General features: G+C 40.7%; 1 protein-coding gene across 8 annotated transcripts in view; it reads right to left on the reverse strand.

Annotated features, from left to right (window-relative positions):
* Positions 1–21,775, reverse strand: part of TMOD2 (tropomodulin 2) — a 54,265-nt gene that overhangs the window by 12,101 nt on the left and 20,389 nt on the right. For 7 of the 8 annotated variants that reach the window (XM_027099789.1, XM_027099793.1, XM_027099787.1 and 4 more), the window contains 4 exons: positions 20,028–20,114; positions 13,794–13,924; positions 12,110–12,217; positions 3,279–3,422 (listed from right to left, as the gene is read on the reverse strand). In XM_027099789.1, the coding sequence (XP_026955590.1) occupies positions 3,279–3,422; positions 12,110–12,217; positions 13,794–13,924; positions 20,028–20,114 (470 nt within the window). Of the gene's footprint in view, positions 1–782; positions 890–3,278; positions 3,423–12,109; positions 12,218–13,793; positions 13,925–20,027; positions 20,115–21,775 lie in introns of all 8 variants that reach the window. The other variant, XR_003431307.1, reaches the window with a different exon arrangement.

The raw sequence follows: 21,775 nt of genomic DNA on the forward strand, positions 1-21,775 counted from the left end.
CAAGAAATGAACAAAATGTGACATTTCAAGTCAGAAAATAACAATTCTGGGTATCCAAAGTATAGAGGTTACTGTTCTCAGCAGTGTAGGGCCATGGGAGCGAGAGGCAGCAAAAACGTAAGTGATACTGACCTCAAAGTTTCATGAGCAACTTTAGTTCATGACACACTTTCAAATAACAGGGCTGTATTAGAGATTGAGACTTGAGCTAAGGTCGGGGCTGCCATAGTTATGGCTTACGCCCCCGGGGTGGGCCAAAGGTGCTATCCAAGGGCAGAAGGAGCTCAAGATGGATGTAGCTGACTGAAGGGGATGACATAACACCCCTCTATTTCCCCTCACAAATCTTAGGCATTTGGAGTCTTAGATTTGGGTAATATACAGCTTGAGCATGCTGTGGTGATAAAAGGATATAAGAGCCAAAGAAAATTATATTGGGAGGAGGGCATATAAAAGAAGGGGAGAAAGTAATATAGCATGGAGCATCTTTCTTTCTTAGCCTGAGTCTTTTTTTTTTTTTGATTTGAGATCTTTTGTGTTGTATAAACCCAGGGCAACAAATGGGCACCAAAATTTCTTATAATTTGGATGTTTCTCTTTTTAATTTTAGGTCACTAAATACAAAGAAAAAGAAACAAAAGTTAAGCACATAGTCCTTCAGATCACCTTTTTTGTGACCTTTTTTCTCTACTCAAATTTATTTAGCAGTTACCCATTTCATTAATATGCATCACTGATTGCTCTTCTCACAGGGGCACCTGATTAAATCATCACTTGTTTACCTGGAGCTTAGTTATGGCAGCTCACGCCAGTGCTGGATTCTCAGCAGGCCTTCATTTTGGTGCAGCTGCCTGCTGCAATGATGCTAAATTGGTCTCAGCTGCTGGCCCTTCCCGAGGAAACTGTCTTAGAGATTATTTTATTTCAAACCCTTCACTGTACAGATAAGGAAACTGAGGTCTACTTCTAACAGTCTATGAGTCAATGAAGAAAATATGGATGGAAGAGAAGTTTTGAGTCTGAATTTCCTTTATTGGAATAAAGCAAATAATTTTTCCAGTTGCTTTAGAACTTAACACTCTTTCTTATCATAAGTAAAGAGAAGCCATTTCAGAGGCATATTGCGAGTTGAAAAATTACACAAATCCACCCCTAGATGACTGAGGACGGGAGATGAGGTTTGATCCTTCAGAGGGATTCAAGAGGGCAGATTTTATATTTCAGGGTCTTCCTCACATGCATTCTAAAAAGCTACTCTATTCTAAATTTTCAGGATTTCAGCTCATTTAATAGGTATAAGGTTGCTAGATTTAGTAAATAAAAATACAGGACACACAACTAAATTTGAATTTCAATAAATAACAAATAATTTTTTAGTATAAGTATGTCACAAATGTTTCATGGGACATACTTGTACTAAAAATAATTCACTGTTTATCTGAAATTCAAATTTAACTGTATTTTATCTGGCAACCCTAACTAGGTAGTATCTTACAAGGAACTGGTAACAAATTACCTGGAACATTATTTCAGATATGGGGTTTCACAATGGCCTGAACCAACACAGAAAGTTAAACATACTTTGGAATGAGGTATCCAATTCTGTCTTAGCACTCCCGGAAATATTTACGAAGAGTCCTCATAACTTCCTCCTGACACTAGCCTATTTGATATATATCCCTGAGCTATCACTTCTTTTCACTCACTTAATATTTCCCTCTCTTGTTTTCCTACTCTCCCACTCCCTAATTTACTAGCAGCTGGACACATTAGGATACACAGGAGCAAGCTTCCTAAGTGTGTACAGCCACGTGTGCACATTCCCAGGGATTCACTCCACATCTCTGCAAGGGAAAGCTGTTTTGATAATGCATCCCTTCTAGGGAGGGTGAGAGTGAGGGAGTATCTGTCTCCTGGTGGGATTCCCCTGCTCCCCCGGCAACAAGGCTCAGGAGGAGTCTAGGGACAGAGGACCTGCACTGAAACAGCCCACTTGTTCTGGTTAGAAAAAAAAAAGGAGAGTAGAGGGCTTCCCTGGTGGCGCAATGGTTGAGAGTCCGCCTGCCGATGCAGGGGACACGGGTTCGTGCCCCGGTCCGGGAAGATCCCACATGCCGCAGAGCGGCTGGGCTCGTGAGCCATGGCTGCTGAGCCCGTGCGTCCGGAGCCTGTGCTCCGCAACGGGAGAGGCCACAACAGTGAGAGGCCCGCGTACTGCAGGAAAAAAAAAAAAAAAAAAAAAAGGAGAGTAGAACTATTCATGTGATCTTCTGGGGGTCTCCAGGCTTAGGCAATAGTCTTGGGTGGGACCCTGGGGCTTCATTACATCTTGGAGGGTCTAGACCAGGGATTTTCCTAGACATGCAGGGGTCACTCACTTCCCCTACTGCCCGTCCCGTCACCCCACAGGGGAATGCTCACAGCACAAGTCTCCTTGCTTTCTCCTCTTTCTGGTCCATTCCAAGGCCCTTTATTCCAACTATACAGTGTCTAGACCTCGCAGATTCACTGAATCCCACTGCAGACACGTTCCCTGTAGCCAAAGGGGAAGGGCACAGCATCATGCTGAGAACTGAGAGTTGCTGTCTGAGAGCAGCAACCAGCTGAAACCAGTAGAGCGACTACAGCAACACTGTAGGCTGATGCTGGGAAAAAGAGGTCTTCGGGGTTACAGGAGGGGGTGGCTCCAGGGAAAAGCGGCTTGCTTTGGTTGTTGGTGGGACCTGGAGCAATGCTGCAGCAGAGCCGGGATTGTGATCACACTGTGCATGTGTCCTACTACTCTAAGCCAGGCCATCTACTAGAACCCCGAGTCCCTGAAACAAGGCTCTGTGTCCAGCACCAGACAGCAGGAGCTTGGCTCTGGCAGCCTCCAACCAAGGACAAGGAGTCTGTTTCTGGGTGTGGCCGTTCTGCTTTTCTCATAGTCCCAGTGAGAGGCAAGAGCAAGGCTGGGGCAGGACTGCGCTGAAGTTCCTGCTAAGAGGCAAGGATGATGAAGGCTGAACAAAGCAGCTGTCAACACCTCTGCCCCCATCTCCTCTTTTTCCTCCTCTGGTTCCTGACTAGCGCAGGGCTGGGGAGAGCTTTCTGTCTCAGGCTTCCCCACTGTGCACCGTTTAATTATTAACATGCTCTCCCACACACCCTCCACACGCCGGAAGCTGTCAAAATTTACCAGAAAGCCAGAACATCAAGTTAAGTCACAGAACTTTGTCTTTTAACTCCCTCCATTGTGGTATTCCTCCCTTTCACATGTACCCTGTGCATTAACTCACCTGGTTGTCGATCTTGATCTCTGTCAAGGTGTCATTTTCTTTGAGTGCCTCTACAAGGGCCAGGATCCCAGTACCAGTGATAAAATTGGATTCTATGTTTAGACTTTTCAAGGTCTTATTTACTTTTAGCATATCTGCAAAAGCCTTATTATGTGAAAAAGAAAATAACCATTAGGGTTTCTGAAGATTTATTTACTAAGCTTCCCACTCCCACATTAAATACATATTTTTTACAGTACTTAAAGAAAACCTTAGTTAAATCATACTTTCATCTCCAAGTAACAAAGATAATAATTAAAAAATGCAATAAAGATAGTTCAGTTCAGCAGTCCAGGCTTATGAATTTCACATACATGCAATACTAAAAAAAAAAAGGATACTGACATAGAATTAACAACTTTGTTTTATTAAGTAAGGACATTAAAAAAAAACTCACTACCATCTGTTATCACTGTCAATTTTTTTTTTGAGAAAAGGCATTTTAACATTAGGAAAAGTGTAGAAAGGACATCATCTCAGAATTATTTCATTTTTTCCCTTTTACTATGAATGGATAAAAAATTTTTATCATTGACTAGCATTTGGGCACTACTTCAGGTGGTCACAAATCAGGATTTTTCAAAGATAACTTTTGGAACAAAATCAACACTCAGAGTGGTAGAACCGCTGAAGACTCGTCCCAGTTCAAGACAGCAGACTGCACACATGAACCTGTCTGCTCCCTTTATTCCCAAAGTTTCCCACTGTCATGAAGAAAAGATATAATTTTTAAGTGGCTGGAACTCTCACAGTGCAAGAAAACAAAAAAAGAGGGCCATTATCTTGAAGAATTGCTAAAACACAGAAAACAGAAAGATTGGTGGAGAAATTAGCATAAAATTGCCTGAGATGCCAGAGGTAAGAGCTGATTAGGGCGCCTCATTAAAGAGCTGCCTTAGGAACAGGTGGATCAGCTAGAGCAGGTGGCGAGCACACCATCCCTCCCTGTCGCTTCCCTGAAAAAGAGCAACTGCCTGCATAACCATCAGTGAGATATCTCCCAGGAAGAGGTTCTAGTGAAGGTGCTAGGTCCCAAGAGAGATGCAGTGCAGAAACTGAGGCACCTCCAGATCTTCCACCAGATACTGTGTCGGAGAAGGGAGAGGAGAGGCGGCCATTGCCCAGGAAGGAAATATACTGAAATGTATCCCTTGCACAGTGAAGCCCTACAACCTGGAGCACTTGCAGAGTACTACCTGGTTGCCTGCCAGCTTCTCATGCACACACTGCAGAGAAGTCCACCTATCAATTCACCTGCCTGCTTATAAAGGCACTCACTCATTCATTCATTCATTCAACCAGAAAAGACTATTTATCAGGCTTCTACTGTGTGCAAGCAGTAGAGAAAACAAAAATCCCTGTTCTAGGGAGCTTATAGCTGAGTAGGAGGGGCAGAGTCAGTAATTAATAAATAAAATATATGGCCTGTCAGTTGGTAACAAATAGAGAAACGTAAAGGGGCTTCCCTTATAAAGGAGAGAGCTGTTGGTGAACCAGATTGACATAACAGGAGAGGAAATAGTCCTAGTTTACACAAATCCGTTTTGTTCTCTAACTGAAAATATGACCAGGCAACCAATGATTACTAGACATATTAGGAAAACCAACACCATGAAAGAGAAAAGCCAAGTTGACCAAAAAGGAGAACATGCCATACAGGGAACAGAGATTATTCAGAAAACATAAATATGTAAAACTTCTAATTGCTATAGTCTCTCTCCACCCTGCCCTACTTCAAAAAAAAAAAAAGAAAAGAAAAAGGAGAAAGAAAAAACATTGTAGCCATAAAATAAATAAATGGGGCTTCCCTGGTAGCGCAGTGGTTGAGAGTCCGTCTGCCGATGCAGGGGACACGGGTTCGTGCCCCGGTCCGGGAAGATCCCACATGCCGCAGAGCGACTAGGCCCGTGAGCCATGGCCGCTGAGCCTGCGCGTCCAGAGCCTGTGCTCCGCAACAGGAGAGGCCAAAACAGTGAGAGGCCCGCATACCGCAAAATAAGTAAATAAAAATAAATAAATATTGGCTATTACATATATTTTAAAAAAGAGGACAACAAATAAAAAGTTTTGAAAATCTGTACTACATTGAAATGTTAAAAAGCAATGGGCATTTAGAATTATAAAATGATCATGGCTGAAGAGCAAGTTGGTGATCTAGAATACGGAACTGAGGATGTTTTAAAAAATGTAGAGTAAAAGACAAAGAGAAAATACAAGAGAAATGTTAGGAGGTGCGGAGGGAAAGATCCAGAAGCTCAACATTCATCTTATTGGAGTTTCAGAAGGACCATTAAAAAAAAAAGACAACAGAAAGGAAGAAACTATAAAATAATAGGGAAAAATTTCCCAGAGTTGAAGAAAGCTTCAAGTTTTTATCTGAAAGAACCTGCTGGATGCTCAGCAGACTAAATAAAAGACTATGTGGGCACATACAGATGAAATTTCAGAACTCCAGGAGAAAAGAGAGTCCTAAAAGTTTTTCGCAAGAAGAATTTACTCACAAAGGAACAAGAATCAGGCTGCCATTAGTCACCAGATTTTAAGGCCCATGAGAACAGAGATTCATATATTTATACAGCCAGATAATTGTAAATGCTGGTGATGTTTTAATGTTTTTGGAGTCAATCTATATACATAACAGAATATAATGACATAAAATGTATAAAGCTCAAATGCGTGAAATGATAGAATAACTACAATTCAGAGGTAGAAAGGAAGGAGGAATAGAAGGTAGAGTGGGTACAGAACTGCCCTCATCTTTTCTAATGGAGAATCAAAAATTGTCTAAGATAATTGATCAAAAATATAAGTGCAGGGCTTCCCTGGTGGCACAGTGGTTGAGAGTCCGCCGGCCGATGCAGGGGACACCAGTTCGTGCCCCGGTCCGGGAAGATCCCACATGCTGCGGAGCGGCTGGGCCCGTGAGCCATGGCCGCTGGGCCTGCGCGTCCGGAGCCTGTGCTCCGCAATGGGAGAGGCCACAACAGTGAGAGGCCAGCGTACCAAAAAATAAAAAATAAATAAGTGCATGTATATTAGTGCTTTTCTACCCTGGTTGCATATTAGAATGACCTGGAAGCTTTAAAAAATATAGCAGTGCTTGGGCCCCACCCCAGAAGAATTAAATCAGAATCTCAGGCTGTGGCCTGGACAGTTGCTTTTTTTGTTTGCTTTGTTTTTTGTTATGGAAGTGTAGTTGATTTATAACTGCATTTTTGAAAAGCTCTCCAGGTAACTAATGTTCAGCAAGGATTGAAAACCACTTTAATTAAAGTCATACAATGAGAAGAATGAAAAATAAACTGCTAACAGTGATTGCTCTGGGGAGTAGAACGAGGAACTTCTGAACTATTTTAACTGCTTTTATGGCAGAAAAGACAAGAAGAAGGAATCCAACTTGGGACAAGAACAGGGTTTCCAACCTCGGGCTACTGACATGAAGCTGGATAATCCTTTGTTGTGGGAGGTTGTCCCGTGTATCATAGGAAGTTTAGCAGTCTCTGAGACCCACGAAATGCCAACAGTACCCCTCCCAGTCATGACAACCCAAAATATCTCCAGACACTGCCAAATGTTCCTAGAGGGCACAATCACCCTGAGTTGACAATCACTGGACTAGAAGAACAATCCTGTGTATTAGTCAAGCAGCTGCTTGAACTACCAGGAAGCTCAAGGATTTGGACTGATGCTATTGTACACCATGTAAATTAAAGTGCATTTATTCAGTGCTAGGTCTTTAGTTAGAATTAAGTGTATGCATTTTAATTAGAGCCCCAGAAGGGAATGCATCAAGCCTTTCCTTATGGACGCTGCAAGCTTTGGGATTTACTTCTATTACTAGAATAACAAAATGTCAGAGCAATTAGGCCTTTGTAAAAAAGTTGCAGGACCTCCTGGCAAGTAGCCACGATCCTGCCAATTTCTTTTAAACTTGAGAAAACACTTTTCACATACTGAACAAAACAGGGAAGAGAGATCCAGCCAAACATAACCCTGGGCTGTACGCCCAGGTTCACCACAGTTCAGCAAATATTTGAGCATCTACTACATGTGCTGGGGATAATAACATTAGTAAAACGAAGACTAGATTTCTTAAAGGTTACATAAATAATTACAGTAGAAATACATTTTTAAAGAGAAGGTTTTGCTTTCAGTACTTTATAGAATTGCCCGGAAAAGCAGTTTCATGCACTGTCCAAACCTGTACTATTCCAGTGGTAGCCACAGGACACAGGTGGCTATGAAGCCCTTAAATAGCACCTGTTCTGAATCAAGATGTGCTTGAATTTTAAATGTTTTTAAACGTAAAACATGCATTGGATTTCAAAGATGTAGTATGGAAAAAATACTGTAAAAGACCTCATTACATCTTCACATTTTGAAATGATGATATTTTGGATATGGTGGTTTGAATAAAATACATTATTAAGTTTAATTTCACCATTTTTTTTTAATGTGGTTACTGGAAAATTTAGTTACACATGTGGCTTACATTTGTGGTTCTCATTTTATTCCTATTGGACAGTGCTGTCCGAAACTTCTGATTTTTATGTGGCATACCTGTTAATAATATGTAATAGCATTTTTTTTACATATTTGGGCCTTTTCTCTACATCGGCATTCATTACTATGGCAAGTTTCATTAATACTCCCTGCTATAGGTGTGGTTATATGGAAGTGCTTGGAGCATGGCAAACTGAATTTGATTACAGGTCACTTAAGTTTGCTTCCTGGCTTGGCCACATGCTGTGTAATCTTAAATTACTCAAACTCTGAGCCTTAGTTGCCACATCTGTAAAATGGGGATAATGTCATCTCACATACACATAGCTGGCCTACATTCACAATAATCCCACAAGTACTTTGTTGAATCTGTTTCTGAACCTTACATAGAAAAGTCTTGAAGTTCTTGCTTTAATGCTGATTTGTAATTCTCAACAGCAAGTTGTTCAGCCATAACAACAGTCTGAATATCTCTGTTGCCTGTGGGGTAATCAACCAAATTACAACCTATAGAAAAGTTCTTTCCTGACTATAGCATAGCTGAAAGGGGAACCACCTGGGGTCAGCCAGGTGAGGGCTGGACCATGTGAAGCCATCCAGGCATAAGGCTGAAGGAGGCTTTTCTTTTCACACCCTCAAGGATAACAGTTTTTCCTTGAAGTTGTATGGTTTGCTTGTCACATGACATACATACAATACATAGTGGTTGGATTAAAAACAGTAACAAAGAGATTATTATATTTGAAATTTATTTAGTCCATTTAGCAAGTTATCTATTTGACTTAGAGTAGAAGTTAGACTGCTTACTAGTAGTGCTGACAATGAACTATACACTATTTGCATCCCTGCCATTTTACTGTAAATAATATATTAAACAGAAATGACAAATCATTTCTTTATTTATCCCTTTAGTTACTTACTTACAAAATGTATTGTGAATATTTTTGCTTTATTGAAAACAAACCTACTAAAGGGCAGAGATTATACACAAAATCATACACAGATAAGAACCCTTAAATTGCTAACTTCACCTTACCAATAATCTAGCTCTGCTTTTTCTATTTTAATGATAGGTTTCAAATTCAAAACTGCTTTCAACCTACAAATTTAGATATGTAAGAATTACTGGTGAAAACATCAGTTCTGTAGCTTAGCCCCTCTTTTACATGAGTGCTTAATTCAAATTTGCTGTAGTCATCATGGAAATATTGTCTAATGCTGAGAGGTTGGAGGGCAGGTTCATTCATTCATTTAACAAGTATTTTTCAAATATCTACTCTGTGCCAACACTGTGATGAGTAGTCATTACTTTCATGTTGTCCGTTTTTAATGCTATTTTTTTTTTAACTTATTTTTGGCTGTGTTGGGTCTTCATTGCAGCACATGGGCTTTTCTCTAGTTGCGGCGAGCAGGGTCTACTCTTTGTTGCGGTGCGCAGGCTTCTCATTGCGGTGGCTTCTCTTGCTGCGAAGCATCGGCTCTAGGCGTGCAGCCTTCAGTATATGTGGCACGCGGGCTCAGTAGTTGTGGCTCGCGGGCTCTAGAGCACAGGCTCAGTAGTTGTTGCACACAGGGTTAGTTGCTCCACAGCATATGGGATCTTCCCGGACCAGGGATCGAACCTGTGTCCCCTGCGTTGGCAGGCGGATTCTTAACCACTGCGCCACCAGGGAAGTCCCTAATGCTCTTTTAGATCTTCCAAAAGACATGTTACTTTAAATCGCATCATCAAGTCAAGAAAACTTTCTTTTTTCTGGCTTAATTCAAGTGCTGAGAATCAGATGCTGTAGAACCACTGATGTAGCCTGATGCTCAGGCTTCTGACAACTGCCATAGTTTAGCAAATGTACGACAGTGAGGCACAGTATGTAAATATAGCATAGCTTGGTGGTTAGGCATCCTGGTTGTGGAACAAGAAAGACCTGGTGGTGAATCCTGGCTCTGCCACTTGCTGATTGTGTTACTTTGGAAAAGTTACTTAACCTTTCTGAGCCTCAAATTGCTCATCTGTTAGAGTGGGAACTAATAATAGTACACACCTCACTGTATTATAGTGAGGATTAGGTGAGATGACGTGAGTAAAGCACAGAGATCAGCAGTGGCATTTACTAATTCTTCAAGAAATGTGAGCTATTAATAGGAGGGTTAACGCTGATAATGGTAATGGCAGTAGTATTTCCTTGGGTTCAGGGGCTTCCTTATTTACCTGAATTAACTGAAGTGCATAGAAGGAATAGGGCTTTTGGTTGTTTTTTATTTTTTTCATATTCTGGTTAACAGTATCAAACAAAAATTGTTTCAAGATTCGGTTGTTTAAAATATTTTTGAGACACATTAATCCATTTCATTTTTTTAACATCTTATTGGAGTATAATTGCTTTACAATGGTGTGTTAGTTTCTGCTTTACAACAAAATGAATCAGTTATATATATATACATATGTTCCCATATCTCTTCCCTCTTGCGTCTCCCTCCCTCCCACCCTCCCTATCCCACCCCTCCAGGCAGTCACAAAGCACCGAGCTGATCTCCCTGTGCTATGTGGCTGCTTCCCACTAGCTATCTATTTTATGTTTGGTAGTGTATATATGTCCATGCCTCTCTCTCGCTTTGTCACAGCTTACCCTTCCCCCTCCCCATATCCTCAAGTCCATTCTCTAGTAGGTCTGTGTCTTTATTCCTGTCTTACCCCTAGGTTCTTCATGACATTTTTTTCTTAAATTCCATATATATGTGTTAGCATATGGTATTTGTCTTTCTCTTTCTGAGTTACTTCACTCTGTATGACAGACTCTAGGTCTATCCACCTCATTACAAATAGCTCAATTTCGTTTCTTTTTATGGCTGAGTAATATTCCATTGTATATATGTGCCACATCTTCTTTATCCATTCATCCGATGGTGGACACTTAGGTTGTTTCCATCTCCGGGCTATTGTAAATAGAGCTGCAATGAACATTTTGGTACATGACTCTTTTTGAATTTTGGTTTTCTCAGGGTATATGCCCAGTAGTGGGATTGCTGGGTCATATGGTAGTTCTATTTGTAGTTTTTTAAGGAATCTCCATACTGTTCTCCATAGTGGCTGAACCAATTCACATTCCCACCAGCAGTGCAAGAGTGTTCCCTTTTCTCCACACCCTCTCCAGCATTTATTGTTTCTAGATTTTTTGATGATGGCCATTCTGACGGGTGTGAGATGATATCTCATTGTAGTTTTGATTTGCATTTCTCTAATGATTAATGATGTTGAGCATTCTTTCATGTGTTTGTTGGCAATCTGTATATCTTCTTTGGAGAAATGTCTATTTAGGTCTTTGCCCATTTTTGGATTGGGTTGTTTTTTTGTTATTGAGCTGCATGAGCTGCTTGTAAATTTTGGAAATTAATCCTTTGTCAGTTGCTTCATTTGCAAATATTTTCTCCCATTCTGAGGGTTGTCTTTTAGTCTTGTTTATGGTTTCCTTTGCTGTGCAAAAGCTTTTAAGTTTCATTAGGTCCCATTTGTTTATTTTTGTTTTTATTTCCATTTCTCTAGGAGGTGGGTCAAAAAGGATCTTGCTGTGATTTATGATAAATAGAGTATTCTGCCTATGTTTTCCTCTAAGAGTTTGATAGTTTCTGGCCTTACATTTAGGTCTTTAATCCATTTTGAGCTTATTTTTGTGTATGGTGTTAGGGAGTGATCTAATCTCATACTTTTACATGTACCCGTCCAGTTTTGCCAGCACCACTTATTGAAGAGGCTGTCCTTTCTCCACTGTACATTCCTGCCTCCTTTATCATAGATAAGGTGACCATATGTGCGTGGGTTTATCTCTGGGCTTTCTATCCTGTTCCATTGATCTATCTTTCTGTTTTTGTGTAATCCATTTCAAAGATTAAAATGAAATATATGTTAACATTTTTTATATGGGCCGAGTTCCTGTAGGCTTTGGCTGGGGGGGTCTCATAATATCCATTTACTGGGACAGAATGTTACTGTAGATACAAACATTTCAGAAAATTTGTACTAAGCACAGAACAAAATCTAAATATTTACTTAGCTAAATACCAAATCTAATCTTGTCTCTTTCTCCAAAAAGTGTAGTGCTAACAAAATTCTAGTGAATTCAAAGTGCCTGACAGTTGGGTTCTTGTTTTACTGTCTCATTATAACTAATTTTGTTTATTAACTATACAGAAAATAAATTTACCTGATCTGAACATTGTTAATTGATAAAACAAATTTAAAATAGCTTCTAATGAATTAAATATTTTCACGTTATAGTTGTAAGAATTTTACTCACAATCGCCACAGGGTCATTGCTGCGGGTTGCGGCCAGGCTGAACTTTTTCACGTGAGTATTGGTCTCCAGAGCCTTTGCAAATTCCTTTAGGGTTGGAATTGGAATGTTCTAAGATGAGGAAGACACAGATCCTTGATGAATCATTCTGCAGCACCTTCACCCCAAGCTAACGACCAACAGCTTTTAAATACCTTGTATGTTTAGATGTTACCCTTTCTAAAAGACTTTCATCAGCCATTCTCTAGCAACCAACCTATCCTAAGCCAAATAGCACCACTTAGTGTCCAATAAGGGAATCTAACACAATGTGACATTGTGGTATCACTTCTGTTTACCCTACTGTCCAAATTATGCATAGAGCACACTTTCCTCTTTCTTTCTTTCATTGTCTATATTTTAGCCAGACTGACCTGCTTGCCATTCTTTTACTATCCCATGGTCTTTCTTTCGTCCATACCTTTAGATATGCTTTTCCCTTTGCCTAGAAATTCCTTTATCCTTTGCTCTAATTCCTACTCAGCCTTCAAGACCCAGCAGAAATATCACCTCCTTGGTTTATTGGCTCTCCTAGGCAGGATCAAAATTTTCCTTACCCACAATTCCACATGTGGGGGCTGACCACATCATGTAATTATTCGCTTAGTGTTTTTCTCGTAATTTAAGTTCTTCAGAATGAATACCGCGTGACTCTTACTTCCTCTTCCACGGCACTTAGCCTAGTACTGGGCACTGGGGAGGCAGACAATATAGGGCACAGCTAGAGACTAATGTGAGTTTACAGAGTACTACAGGCCAGCTCTGTGACTGTGGGCAACTGAACCTCTTTAAGTCCCACTAAGGATTCAGTGAGATAATGAATTTCAAGTATTTAGCAAAGGATATGGCACATAGCGAGTACTTAATAAAAATTAGTTAATATTATTAAATGCTAGAAACTGGCCCAAAAAGAATGAACAAAAAAGATGTCAGGCAGTGCTCTCTCTCTCTCTCTCTCTCTCTCTCTCACACACACACACACACACACACACACACACACACATCTTACCCTCCCTTTGAGAGTGACATGACTTATGGTCAAAGCAGAAGTGACAATGTGTGACTTCAGAGAATAGGTCATAAAAGGCACTGTGGCTTCCAGCTCAGTCTCTCTTTTTTTCTCTTGGATCACTTGCTCTGAGGGAAGCCAGTTGTCATGATGTGAGGACACTCAGGCATTCCTACTGAGAGATCCACGTTCTGAGAATCTGAGGCCTCCTGCCAACAGACACATGACTGCGCCATCTTGGAAATGGATTTCTGTGCCCTCGTCAAGCCTTCACACAATTACAGCTCTGGCTGACAGCTTTACTATAGCCTCATTTGAGACCCTGAGCCACAGCAACCCCGCCCAGTCACTCCCATATTCCTGACACTCAGAAATTATGTGAAATAATAACTGTTTGTTGTTTTGGAGTAATTTGTTACTCAGCAATAGCTAGCTAATACACTGTGTATAACACAAGTACTGTGATTCTTTTCAAAGAATTCTAGGAATCACTTTTTTTTAAAAACCCACTTCTTTCAAATAGGATGTTGTGCCTCAAAATCCAGTGAGTACAAAGGATTTTAAACAGGTGTAAAACAGGCAATCAGTCATCTCCAGTAAGTTTTCTGACCTCAACGGATAACAATTGTAATGAAATACCTTAATGTTGTTGAGGTTGACCTCTTGCAGGCTGGGGTCATTGGCTTTCATCTGCTGCAGACTTACTTCCACATTTGTGGGATTGGGTGGTTCCTCAAATACTGGCTTGACCTTTTCACCTTTGACCACATCTAAGACACAAGTTTCAATTTTAAAAATAAAACGTAAGGGCTCTCCCATAAAAATCAGAGATGACGTCCCCCAAAATGACCTTCCTTTCATATGCTCTGATTCCAATAATACTCCGATATCAATGACAGTAAGCTTACTCTCAACTACGCAAGCACAGGAATGGTATGATTCTGAGTTACAGCCTCAAAGGTGGGTGTTTTTCACCTGCAATGAGAAGTCTCAGCAGCTGATGCTCCATGGGGCCAAAAGTGCAGGAGGCCCTACAGCAAACTCCAACACCCAAAAGAATATCCGTGGGTAGTTACTGCTGCTCCACATGGACCTCTTTCAGACTATAATAACCAAACCAAAGAATCTAAGATGCAAAAATATGAGTCTCTTTTTTTTTTTTTTGCGGTACGCGGGCCTCTCGCTGCTGTGGCCTCTCCCGTTGTGGAGCACAGGCTCCGGACACGCAGGCTCAGCGGCCATGGCTCACGGGCCCAGCCGCTCCGTGGCACGTGGGATCTTCCCGGACTGGGGCACCATCCCGTGTCCCCTGCATCGGCAGGCGGACTCTCAACCACTGCGCCACCAGGGAAGCCCAAAAATGAGTCTCTTTATTTCCCAAACCTTAATCCTCCCCTGGCCCACCGTCCTCTGAGTTCCACTTTGGAGCTTTAATTTTGAGGATGGTATGGGAAGAGAAAGGAATAAAAAAGAAGAATGGAAGAATTCTCAAAAGCAGTTAACAGAAAATGTTTGCAATATGTGTAACATACAAAGGGTTCATATCCCAAGATACATAGAGCTCCTTCAAGTCAATAATACAACCCAATCGAAAATGAACAACTAATGATCAGAGGAATCTCTATCAGTCAACCAAAAAAGATAATAAGTAATTAAACTCTGAAATTTAAAAATGAGATACCATTTGATTAGCCAAGAAATGTAAAAAGGGAATATTCAGAGTTGGCAACAATGTGGAGGAAAAAGCATCCTCATACATTGTTGGTGGGAATGTAAACTGGTACAAATTTTCTGGAAAAATAATTTGGCATTATCTATTTTTTTTAAATTTATTTAATTTATTTTTATTTTTGGTTGCGTTGGGTCTTTGTTGCGGTGCGCGGGCTTCTCATTGCAGTGGCTTCTCTTATTGAGAAGCACGGCGCGCGGGCTTCAGTAGTTGTGGCGCACAGGCTTAGCTGCTCCGTGGCATGTGGGATCTGCCTGGGCCAGGGCTCAAACCCGTGTCCCCTGCATAGGCAGGAGGATTCTTAACCACTGCACCACCAGGGAAGCCCGGCATTATCTATTAAAATATAAAATGTGGATACTTTACGACCCAGCAATTCTATATCTAAAAGTCTAATCTACAGAAAAAGTAGCATGAATATGTGAAGATGTATATTTATGGATGTTCACTGATTCGTTACTCATGACAGCAAAACATGATAAACAAAATGTCCATCAAGGGCTTCCCTGGTGGCGCAGTGGTTGAGAATCTGCCTGCCAATGCAGGGGACACGGGTTCGAGCCCTGGTCTGGGAAGATCCCACATGCCGCGGAGCAACTAGGCCCGTGAGCCACAACCACTGAGCCTGCACGTCTGGAGCCTGTGCTCCACAACAAGAGAGGCCGCGATAGTGAGAGGTCCGCGCACCGCGATGAAGAGTGGCCCCCGCTCGCAGCAAGTGGAGAAAGCCCTCACACAGAAACGAAGACCCAACACAGCCAAAAATACATAAAAAAATAAAATAAAATAAATTTTTTAAAAAGCCCATCAATGCAAAAATGGTAAACAAGTTATAGCATAATCACATAATACAAGGCTATCTATTCATTAGAACAATGAGGTAAACCTACAGGTATTTATAAGAGAAGAGAATCACAACTTGAAAAAAATGTTAATGAAAAATGAAATACTCAGGTATAAATCTAACTACATATATGTATATATATACATATATATGTGTGTGTATGTATGTATATGTATATATATATAAAATCTGCATGAAGAAAACTACAAACCTGTACTGAAAGAAATAAAAGAAGAACTAAATGGAGAGATATTCCATGGACAGATTCAATATTGTCAAGATGTCAGTTCTTCCCAAATTGACCTATAGATTCAATGGAATCCCAATCAAAATTCCAGAATTTTGTAGATATCAAAAAACTGATTCTAAAGTTTACATAGAGACGCAAAATACTCAGAATAGCCAACACAATACTGAAAGAGAAGAACAAAATTAGAGAACTGACACTATCCAAATTCAAGACTTAAAGCTACAGAAAGCAAGACAGTGTGATATTGGTGAAAGCATACAAATAGATCAATGGAACAGAATAGAGAATCCATAAAGAGACCCACATAAATATAGTCAACTGATCTTTGACAAATGAGCAAAGGTAATACAGTGGAGAAAAGAATAGTCTTTCAACAAATGGTGCTGGAACAACTGGACATCCACATGAAAAAAAAAGTGAATCTAGGCACAGACCTTACACCCTTCACAAAAATTAACTCAAAATGGATCACAGACCTAAATATAAAATGCAAAACTATGAGATAGATAACATAGGATAAAATCTAGATGACCTTGGGTTTGGAGATGAATTTTTAGACACAGCCCCAAAGGCATAATCCATGAAAGGAAGAACTGATAACCTGGATTGCATTAAAATAAAAAATTTCCGCCCTGCGAAAAATACTCTCAAGAGAATGAGGAGATGAACCACAGACTGGGAGAAAATGTTTGCAAAAGACATATCTGATAGGGCTTCCCTTGTGGCGCAGTGGTTGAGAGTCCACCTGCCGATGCAGGGGACACGGGTTCGTGCCCCGGTCTGGGAAGATCCCACATGCCGCGGAGCGGATGGGCCCGTGAGCCACGGCCGCTGAGCATGCGCGTCCAGAGCCTGTGCTCCGCAACGGGAGAGGCCACAACAGTGAGAGGCCCGCGTACCGCAAAGAAAAAAAAAAAAAAGACATATCTGATAGACTCACAAAACGACTAGCGAACAGACTAGTGGTTACAAGTAGGGAGAGGGAAGAGGGGAGGGGCAATATAGGGGTAGAGGGGAAAAAAAGGGTTATTATGGGATTATTTGAAATCGTGTGTACGAAACTTCTGAAATTTGTAAAGCACTATAGAATTTTTAAAAATCTTTCATTCATTAAAAAAAAATCAGAAAAAAAGACACATCTGATAAAGGACTTATCCAATATATACAAAGAACTCTTGAAACTCAACAATAAGAAAACAACCTGATTTTTAAAATGGGCCAAAGAACTTAACAGATATCTTACCAAAGAAGATATACAAATGACAAATATGCATATGAAAAGATGTTCCACATCATATTTGTCAGGGAAATGCAAATTAAAGTAACGAGATACCACTACACATCTATTAGAATGCCCAAAGTCTGGAACCCTGGCAAAACCAAATGCTGGTGAGGGTGTGGAGCAACAGGAACTCTCATTCTTTGCTAGTGGGAATCCAAAATGGTACAGCCATTTTGGAAGACAGTTTTGTGGTTTCTCACAAAACCAAACGCCTTGTCGTAAGATCCAGCAATCAGGGTCCTTGATATTTACCCAAAGGAGCTGAAAATTTATGTCTAAAACCTGAACACAGATATTTATAGCAGCTTTATTCATAATTTCCAAAATTTGGAAGCAACCAAGATGTCCTTCAGTAGGTGAACTGATAAATAAACTGTGGTATATCCAGATAACAGAATATTATTCAGCATTAAAAAGAAATGATCTATCTCTACCATATGACTCAGCAATTCCACTACTCGGTATATGTCTGAAAAAAACAAAAACACTAACTTAAAAAGATACATGCACCCCAATGTTCATAGCAGCATTATTTACAATTGCCCAGATATGGAAGCAACCTAAGTGTACATCAACAGATGAATGGATAATATATATGGAATACTACTCAGTCATAATAAAGAATGAAATTTTACCATTTACAACAACATGGATGAACTTGGAGGGTATTATGTTAAGTGAAATAAGTCAGACAGAGAAAGACAAATCCTGTATGATGTCACTTATGTGTGGAATCTAAAAAATAAAACAAATTAGTGAGTATAACAAAAAGACAGACTCACAGATACATAGAACAAACTAGTGGTTACCAGTGGGGAGAGGGAAGAGGGGAGGGGCAAGATGGGGGAGGGGATTAAGAAGTACAAATAAATAAACTACAGGGATATATTATACAACACAGGGAATATAGCCAATATTTTATAATAACTATAAATGGAGTATAACCTTTAAAAATTGTGAATCACTAAGTTGTATACCTGTAACATGTAATATTGTACATCAATTATATCTCAATAAAAAAAATAAATGATCTATGAAGCCATGAAAAGACATAGAGCAACCTTAAATGCATATTACTAAGTAAAAGAAGCCAGTCTGAATAGGCTACATACTGTATGATTCCAACTATATGACATTCTGGAAAAGGCAAAATGATGGAGACAAAAGATCAGGGGTTGCCAGAGGTTAGCAGGGAAGGAGAAGTAAATAGGCAGAGCACAGAGGAATTTTAGGGCAGTGAAACTACTCTGCCTGATACTGTAATGGGAAACATGCCATTGTTAATTTGTCCAAACCCAGAGAATGTACAACTCCAAGAGTGAGCCCTAATGTAAACTATGGACTCGGTGATAACGATGTGTCAACGTAAGTTCATCAACTGTAAAAACCATACCACTCTGTGCAGCATGTTGATAATGGGGGAGGCTGTGCATGTGGAGGGTCAGGGGGTATATGGGAAATCTCTGTGCCTTTCTCTCAATTTTGAACACAAAACTGCTCTAAAAAAATTAAGTCTTTTAAAAAGTTAATGATATGTGTGTGTATAAAAACCCAGAAGGTTATGCACCAGACTTTTAATAACAAACATGTTGTCAGAATGTTATCCTTTGATACTGAAATTAAAAGGATGAACACTTTGCATCTGTATGCATAAGAAAACAGAAGGTAAATAAAAGGAATATTGCTCATTGTCTGGGTAAATTACCCTGTATAAACAGCAACTGATAAATAGACTGCTGAGACTAGAAAGCACTGCCCAAATCACCGTCAAAGAGAATAAGATATAATTAATCTAAGAAAAGCTGTGATCTTCTGTGAGTTTTCATAGTACCTGGATCACACTGTACTGAAATTACCTCATTACTGATCCATCCCTCCCACGGATAGATAAGTTCCTTTGGGCAGGGACCACCTTTTTTACCTTTGTACCTAAGCCTAGAACATTCCTGCAACAGCAGGTATTTAGTAAATGACTGACGAATGAGTGAGAGAGTCTAATGAATTGTACGTTTCTCCAGAAAACGGTGACATAGAAGATAGCGGTCTGGTACATTCTGTGCCAGCAAGTCCATGCCAGTGTGTCTTTCATGCTCTCCGGGGGAAGAAGGTATTCAAATTCTAATGACAAACATCCGTTACTGAGACAAAAAGGCACTCGAATAGAGTAGGAAACTTATCTGATACCACAGTTGATTAAAACATCGTTAAGAACATAAAACTCTGCATTCTGTGCTAAGCAACCTTTTTGTTTGTTTGTTTGTTTTTGTTTTTTTTGCGGTACGAGGGCCTCTCACTGCCGTGGCCTCTCCCGTTGCGGAGCACAGGCTCCGGACGCGCAGGCTCAGTGGCCATGGCTCACGGGCCCAGCCGCTCCGCGGCATGTGGGATCTTCCCGGACTGTGGCATGAACCCATTTCCCCTGCATCGGCAGGCGGACTCTCAACCACTGCGCCACCAGGGAAGCCCTAAGCAACCTTTTTTATCAGTAATTTTCTCTTTTGACTGAACAGACCTATCAAGACAGTGTGTTCTGGGCAAAACACTGATTGGTACTAGTTACGCTGCCAGACAGAGCTCCCAGTATTGGCTAGTCTATCCTGGTTTGACTGCTCAGAGCCTAGTGATCCTTGGTGAACTGGCAAAAACCACCTTCAAAGCCTAAAAGAATTCTGGACTCCCCAGGGGGCCCAGTCAACAGGCCTCTTTCCTACCAGCAACACCCGGAGGCTCCCAAGTTTCATAAAACCACAGATTTCACGTCAGCTTACTTCTCACATGCCCTTTGCCGCCTTTCGTGCTGGCCGTTTCTTCATCAAACTTGGGATTGTTGAGCAAACTGTGTACTCCAAGAACAGCTGAAAGCAAAGATAATCAGTGAATAAACCTTAAGTTTGAGAAAGCGTGTTAAGATGTCCACATTGTTAATTTGCCCCTCGAAGAACAATTCTTCATATCATAAAGATAAGTCTCCAGACCCTCTTGCCTTGCAAAGTGAATGACACGTGTATAGTATGAAATAAGCTTATTTAAAAAAAAAAAGAAACCCTCCTCCCAAGACCACTGGCAATCTTCACATGTCCTTCTACATCTATACGTGTAGAATCATGTAGGATCTGAGGGACAATGGTCTCGTCATAGCTCCACACTGAAAATCTGCATAGATGTCCTAGTTAAGTAGATTCATCCCTTATGTTTTCTCATCTGTAAAATGTGAACGCAGGACTGAGTCTAAGGATAGTTTAAGATCTAACATAATACATACTATGGCATGTAGTTTTTCCAGAGACAAAGAGCAGAAAGATCATGGGCCTTTTCCAATGTAGGCCTCCCCATCTCTCCCATCTGTCAGTACCAAAAAGAGTGGTTCTTTTCCCATCTAGAACATCCCAGGGTGGGAAATAAGAGATGTCAACAATAAAAAGTCAGATAAGCAGGCTGAGATTTTTGAGTCTCTTGTACTACATGGAACTTACACCAGGGGGCAGTACAGTATGCAGGGGACAGCACAGGGTGACAACACTGAGCATGCTCTAACTCCAACTGCCCAGCTTTCCCGTTGCTAAGGAAATTCCAGGTGAGAAATTACAGGTGGCCGCCTGGGGAAGGATCCCAGAAGAGTCTGCCAACAGGTGGCAGAGGCGCACCTGAGCTCCTCACGCACTGTAATCTATACCTTAGAAGGAGGGGGGCAGCCCGTACAGCTGAGAAAGGGCAAATGCTCAGAACCAGCGAGTCTAGGGGTTGAGAGTGACAGTCAGGAGCAGTCAGCCAGAGCTTAAATCCAAGCACTGTCACGTACTATCTGTATGACTTGAGAAGTTGTTAAATGCCTCTGAGCCTTAGTTTCCCCATCTGTAAAATAGGGATAATAATTACACTTTACCTACCACAAAGGTTAAATGACTTCCTGTGTGTTAGATGCAGGTGCCTCAACTCCTGCAGTGACTTCTGAGAGGGTTTCAAATATGTGAGCTTAATACTGACCACTGATATCATCACAGAAGGAATGAAAATGTAGCTGAGATGGTTGGCACGCTATTAGAATAAGGCATAACTGGTTCTCCTGGGAGGAAGGAGATTATGATTACTTACGTATTCCAATGGAATAACAATGTGAGAATTCTTGCCAAAGCTGTGGACTGTTTCTCAAAGCACCTCTATCCTGGGAGGACCTAATGACCCTAATAATCCAAATTTCCACCCAATGAGTACACAACTATGCTGGTACATGCATGGAATCTTTTTCAAGGGAAATGTAAGAAACGGGAGGGGACTTAGGAACGAGGGAGAGAGACTTTTCATTACATATCCTTTTGTACTATTTGGGTTTTTTTTCCTATCTGTACGTATAACCAATTCACATAATTATTATAATTACTGTGTTGTTGCTATTGTTAAGAAAACTAGAAAAAATCAGCAGAGTGGGCTGAATATGGATTTACTTTACTGGGGAAATGTAACAATAAATTGGTCCTGTTCCATGGTTAGGCTAACAGAATCAAAATTGAACAGTGAC

This window comes from Aethalodelphis obliquidens, unplaced genomic scaffold, assembly GCF_003676395.1.
Source record: "Aethalodelphis obliquidens isolate GAN/ISIS:26980383/991018 unplaced genomic scaffold, ASM367639v1 scaffold142, whole genome shotgun sequence".
NCBI classification, from domain to species: Eukaryota; Metazoa; Chordata; class Mammalia; order Artiodactyla; family Delphinidae; genus Aethalodelphis; species Aethalodelphis obliquidens.